This window comes from Gallus gallus, chromosome 17, assembly GCF_016699485.2.
Source record: "Gallus gallus isolate bGalGal1 chromosome 17, bGalGal1.mat.broiler.GRCg7b, whole genome shotgun sequence".
Classification (NCBI taxonomy): domain Eukaryota; kingdom Metazoa; phylum Chordata; class Aves; order Galliformes; family Phasianidae; genus Gallus; species Gallus gallus.
Window position 1 is genome coordinate 1,601,823 of NC_052548.1, and position 6,099 is coordinate 1,607,921.

The window sequence follows — 6,099 nt, forward strand, 5'->3', positions numbered from 1 at the left end:
GACAGGCTGTGCCCTGGGATCCCCGCCTTTGGGGGCTGTTTGGAGGTGCCCGGCAGTGATCTCCTTGATGCTGATGGTATCCATGCCTTGAGGAAGCTGGTGAGTGGGTTGGCATCGGGACAAAGCCTGAGATCTGGGAGAGCAGCTGTAGCCTGCAGATATCCCAGTCCCACAGCTGCTGCAGGGTAAATCATGGCTGAGCCTGGCACCTGCACCCCAGCTGCTGCCCTCTGCTCTGCGACTCTGCTGCTGCAGGCAGGGCCAGGCTGGCAGAGGTGCCCAGGGCAGGAACAGGAGGGACCTGGCAGGTGGGGACCCGTCCTCATGGCCGGGGACACATCTCTGCAGGAAACATCCCCAGTGCTGGGGACCTGCCACCACAGGCAGGGCCCCACCTGTCCCCATAGAGTCCCATCCCAATGGTTAGGGCCCCATCTGTCCCCTCAGTGACCTGTTCCCACCGTTAGGGCTCCATCCCCATGGTAAGGACACCGTGTGTCCCCATAGTGCCCCATTCCCTACGGGTGGGGGATGCCCACTCTCCACAGGGCCCCATCCCATGGTTAGGGCCCCTCCCAGCAGCCAGCCACACGGCCATCCCCACAGACATGGGCTGGCTCCCACAGCCGGCGTCCCCCCCTCCCCTCGGTGAGGGCCCTATCCGTCCCCACAGCCACAGTTCCGCTCCCAGGCCGGAGGACTCCTCTACCCCACGACGAACTCTCTGACCGCCCGCCCCGCTCCCACCCGCACCGTCCCCACAGCCGAGCGCCGCTCGCAGCGCCGTGCCGTCCCGCAGGGCTGTTCCCCCTCAGGGCCGCGCCGAGCGCCCGCCCCGGGCCGAGCTGGGCGGGACCCGGACGTGGAGCCGGGCCGGCTTTCTTTTTCGCTTTGCCCCGCGGGTTCCGCCCGAGGCGCCGTGCCGGCCCTGCGGAGCGCTCCGACATGCGGCCCGTGCGCCCGGCGGCCGCGCTGCCGGTGCTGGCCGGGCTGGCCGTGCTGGCCGTGCTGGTGACCGCCGCCCTCCTCCTGGTGCTGACCGCGTCCCGGGACCGTCCCGTCAGGAAGAAAGTAGGTGCCCGGGGCCGGGACGGCCGCCCCCCCGCCCTTCCCTCTGCCCGGCCGGCGGCGCTGCGCGCAGCCCGCACCCCGCGGTGAGGTGGTGGGGCAGAGCCCGCTCGGGCTCGGGAGGCGCTGAGGGACGGCCGAGCTCCGCGCCCCGGCACCCCGCCAGCCGTCGGCCTCTCTCCGCAGTACGGCCTGGTGTTCGACGCCGGCTCCACGCACACGGCTCTCTACGTCTACCAGTGGTCTGCAGACAAGGAGAACGGCACGGGCATCGTCTCCCAGGTGGAGTCCTGCACTGTGAATGGTGAGAGCAGAGTGCTGGGACGTGTCTGTCCCTCTCTCCACATTGCTGCCACCGGCTCCTGCAGCACAGAGGGGGATCTGAGCCCTCAGCCTGTGCTGGGCCGAACGGAGGCGGCCCCAAAGAGCCCAGGGGAGCCGGTGCAGAGGAGCAGCTGCGGTGTGAGGGTCCCTATAATGATGCGGGCTGTGCTGCCGGAGGTGGGTCGGAAGCTCGGCCCGCAGTTAGCATGGCTGATGCACCCGGCGCTGTCGTGCAGCCCACTGTCGTGCATCACCTCACACCTCGGCTGTTAGATGTGCAACGTTTGCAACCTCTCCCCTGCAACCGCTTCCTGGAACATCTCTTTACACTTCTTCCCACAGGGCCTGCTAGAAGCTCTGCGGAACTCACAAGATCTTCCTGTGTCTCTGCTGGCTATTTTTGCTTGCAGTTCCTATCTGCACTTTGAGTTAACAATTGTCCTTTTCCATACGTTTGCACAGCCCCAAGCACGGGGTTTTGGGCTGTGACTGTGACTTCTAAGAGGATGAGGGAGAGCCCTTGGCGGGGGAGTGGGAGGAGGTGCCCCCACTCTGCTGTTCCTCCTGGGCTGGCTCCATCACAAGGTGCTCTGTTGCAGGATCTGGCATTTCCAGCTATGCAGATAACCCCGCTGGAGCTGGAGCCAGCCTGAAGCCCTGCCTGGCCAAGGCCATGACAGTCATCCCTGCGGAGCAGCAAGGGGAGACACCCACCTACCTGGGGGCCACAGCGGGCATGCGGCTGCTGAGGTACGGGCACTGCCTGCATCCCTGCACCCCCATGGCCCTGCCCTGAGCCCTCAGAGACTGCTCTCCAATCACAGCTGCAGTGGGTCTGGGATGCGGGTGTGATTATATTGCGAGGTGAAGTGGCACTTTGCCACCCCGGCTGGTATCTCTGGTGTCTGATGTCGAGCCTTTTGGGGTGGGGAACCAGTGACTTTATGGTTCCACATCACGTCTGCTGCCAGCACCATGCTCCCTCCATCAGCATCTCCCTCCTTCCCTTGGCAGGGAGCAGAACAGCACAAAAGCTGAGCAGGTCTTTGCTGAGGTCAGCAAGGCCATTCGTGAGTTCCCTGTGGACTTCCGCGGAGCTCAGATCCTCACCGGGAATGAGGAGGGCTCCTTCGGCTGGATCACCATCAACTACCTGCTGGAGACACTTATCAAGGTGCGGGGTGGTGAGAGGGCAGAGGAGCAGGAGGGTCTCGCTGCACTGGGAGATCTTGCTGCATTAGAGCATCCCCATTGCTACTGGGCATTGAGGCTGGGACCCCGTGGGAGTCAGTCACTGCTTCATGGTGGAACAGGGAAACCTGGGGGCCTGGAGGAGCCCCAGAAGCAGTGGGGCCTGTGGATTGTAGGTCCCTCCTCTCTGCTGCACCACAGTTTGGTCAGGGAAGCCAGCAGCCCTGGGCTCACCCTGAATCAGGTCCATGCACCCTGTGAGTAATTCTCTGTGTGGGGCAGTACTCCTTCACAGGCAAGTGGACCCACCCACCAGTGGAGAACGTTGTCGGAGCTCTGGACCTTGGTGGGGCTTCAACCCAGATCACATTTCTTCCTGGGACCACAACTGATGACAAGAACACAACAAGAGCCCTCCTCAGACTGTATGGGACCGACTATTCAGTTTACACCCACAGCTACCTCTGCTATGGAGAAAAGGAAGTCCTGAAGAGACTCTTGGCATCTTTACACAAGGTAATTGCCTCCAGCCTTGTGCTTCTCTGCTGCAGACAAAGCCATGGTTTCACTGAGCTGGGCAGGCAGTACACTCTGAGTATCACAACCACGGGGCTGAGTGCTGTTGTGCAAGCACCAGTGAGGGTTGATACAGTAGGGCCTCCTCTGCAGGGACCACCCCAGGCATGTCCCAGCACTAGGGCAGGAACGAGCCAAGATGAAATTGGACTGCTGGTGCCTGGTGGCAGGCTCTACTGGGACAGCAGGTGCCCGGGGTCCCAGTCCTAGGGCCGTCTGGCCCACCAGCTCTCCATCCCTGTCCCAGTGGAGGGTCTGCATCAGCCCAGACTCACTCACAGGAGCTGGAAGGACCTGAGTATTGTGTGCCAGGAAGCTGGGGATAATGTAGGTTTAAGGGGAGGAATCTGAATAGTCTGGTCGTCAGGGGCAGATGCTGGGGAGTAGAGGAAGGTTCATTGCTGCTTAGGGGAGCCCTAATATCTGTAACATCTGGCTGTGGAGTGAGGGCTCAGTGCCTCATGGTTGGAACAAGAATGGGCAAAAGGTGATGTCCATTGCATGTTAGCAGAAAGAAATCAGCATCCACTTCATTTTTGATAAAGTGGTTTCTCAGTTTTGGCTGTGCTCCTGGCTCTGATGACACTATGATAGAAGAGTGGGAACAAAATGTATGCATGCCCAGCACAGAGCACTAACTCCCAATGCCCTGGGCACACAGCTGTTGCTGTAGCTGATTGCTTACTGCAGCGTGGCTGTCCCTACAACTCTGTGCCTGCACCCCATAGTATGGTGTTGCACTGGTGCAGATGTAACCCCATGGGCAGTGGAGGCAGGGTGATGGCAGGGTGTCTGCATTCCTGTGCCCGGTTGTTTGAACAGACAGTGTCTGTGGGCTGCTTCTCTCCTTTCCGTCCTCAGCGCCAGTGCCAGGGTGATGCTAACAGCTCCTGCTCTCTCAACAGGACGGCTTGTATGTCCAGAATATATCACACCCCTGCTACCCCAAGGGATACCAGGAGAACATCACCATAGCAGAGATCTACGACAGTCCCTGTGTCCCCACCCCAAGCATGCTCAGCCCTGCACAGATCCTCACAGTAACAGGGACAGGGAACCCAGCGGCGTGCCGCACTGCCATCCTGAAGCTCTTCAACTTCACCTGTGGGGCCAACAGGACGTGTGGCTTCGACGGGGTCTATCAGCCGCCCGTGCGGGGACAGTTCTTTGTAAGGAGCCTCTGAGCGTGTGGTGCTGGTGTGGGTGTGGGGATGTGGGGCACCAGTTTGGTCAATGCTCCAGAAAACCTGCTGTAGGAAAAAGTGACAATGGATGCCTTGAAACCTGGGGTGCACCCGATGCATGGAGACATGCAGAGTGCTCAGCCGTGTGCCAAACAGACTCTGCCATGTTCTGTATTTCGGCACAGGGTGCAGTCCCCAGCGCACTCCTGAAGCTGGTCAGCAGGCAGCACCCTATGTGGGCTGCCCTGGGGATCCCTGCAGAGCACCCCGAGTGAGGGGCAGGGGGGTGCCAGGAGCTTCGGTGTGTCATTAACCTCTGCCTTTGGTCATAAATACCCACAGGCTTTTTCAGCATTTTATTACAACCTCCACTTCCTGAACCTGACTGAAGAGCAGTCCCTGAGTTCCGTCAATGACACTGTCTGGAAATTCTGCTCCAGAAGTTGGATGACGGTGAGATCCTGGCCAGGAGCTGCTGATCCCTGCCCTTGTCTTGCTCAGCCTGGGCACCACGTGCCTCGGGGGTCTGTTCACAGCCTGTCCTCTGCTGTGCAGAAGGGCCACTGGGGGAGCTGGAAGGAGCACAAAGGTCTCTGGGCTAGGTGGGAGAGCAGCCAGCATCCTCCCACGTGCTCCTTGCTCCCCAGGTCTTTGCTCCTGGCTGTGCTTTCCCTACAATGTGGGTGCACTGAGCATTGCTCTGTACATGCAGCCCCACCTTGCTCTTCCTCATCCACAGTTGCAGAAGGACTTTCCCACCAGGAACAGGATCCACCTCCGCGACTCCTGTGCAGCCAGCTCCTACGTCCTCACCCTCCTGCTGCAAGGCTACAAATTTGACGACAGGACATGGCTCAACATCCACTTCCGAAAGCAGGTGAGAAGGCACCCTTAGTTTCACAGCTGCTTCACAAAGCCTGCATGCTTGTGCCTGCCCTGCCCCTGTCCCTGGGGTGCAAGATGATGGGTTGGCACAGTCCACCACCCATGTCTGGGCTTACCTGGTACTTTGCAGCCCTTCACAACTCTCTTCTCTTTCTGCACAGGTCTCAAATGTGGATGTTGGCTGGACTCTGGGTTATATGCTCAATCTAACCAACATGATTCCCTCGGAGACCCCCCAGAAAGTTGCATGGCTCCCAAAAAGCAGATGGATAGCAGCCACAGTCATACTGGCCACCACAGTCATTCTCATCTTCTGCCTGATCGTGGCCGTGTGCTACTGGAAGGACTCTTCTGGCTATGAGAGCCTCTAGCAGTGCTGGCTTCAGAGGCTGCTGCAGCTGCCTGGTGCTGCTGATGCCAAACTTGTGTGAGCACCTGCCATTGGGGGAATCACCCCCATGTCCTGGAGCTGCAAACTTGTAATGTAGGGAACCTGGCCTGGTGAGCTGGGAGCAGCACAGGCCTTACAAAAACCTCCCTGTAACTGTGTGCTGTATGATTTTCTTTTGCCCTCGCTGCTGATTGGAGAAGCTCTAGGAGAGGGTGCGTGGTTGTGTGGCATGGGGCTTGGTGCTGGTGACATGGGGACATCAGTGACATGGGGCAGCTAAAGATGGTGGGACCCAAGGGGCAGGAAAGAGAGGTGTTTGGCAGCAACAGTATCATTGCAGGGCTGGTTACTGCCTATGGAAGATAACCATGTGAGGCAGAGGTGTCCTGTCCCACTCCAGGGTAGGGGCCTACATTGCCCACTGCCAGTGCTGGGCAGAGGGATAGCAGTGTTTCTGCTGGGTGCCCCCAGCATGTCCTG

General features: G+C 59.8%; 1 protein-coding gene across 1 annotated transcript; it reads left to right on the forward strand.

Annotated features, from left to right (window-relative positions):
* The first annotated feature begins 888 nt into the window (after nucleotides 1-888).
* ENTPD8L1 (ectonucleoside triphosphate diphosphohydrolase 8 like 1) lies at nucleotides 889-5,777 on the forward strand. The gene is made up of 9 exons (XM_415554.8): nucleotides 889-1,071; nucleotides 1,255-1,372; nucleotides 1,992-2,142; nucleotides 2,407-2,566; nucleotides 2,866-3,099; nucleotides 4,065-4,328; nucleotides 4,686-4,796; nucleotides 5,083-5,220; nucleotides 5,390-5,777. The coding sequence occupies exons 1-9, from the start codon at nucleotides 946-948 to the stop codon at nucleotides 5,597-5,599; spliced, it is 1,512 nt and encodes a 503-aa protein (XP_415554.2). The 5' UTR covers nucleotides 889-945; the 3' UTR covers nucleotides 5,600-5,777.
* The last annotated feature ends 322 nt before the right edge of the window (nucleotides 5,778-6,099 follow it).

Coding starts and splice junctions, on each gene's coding strand:
- ENTPD8L1 (XM_415554.8), top strand. CDS start 946: ATGCGGCCCGTGCGCCCGGCGGCCGCGCTGCCGGTGCTGGCCGGGCTG. Junction 2,143..2,406: donor GCGGGCATGCGGCTGCTGAG/GTACGGGCACTG, acceptor TTCCCTTGGCAG/GGAGCAGAACAGCACAAAAG. Junction 4,797..5,082: donor GCTCCAGAAGTTGGATGACG/GTGAGATCCTGG, acceptor CCTCATCCACAG/TTGCAGAAGGACTTTCCCAC.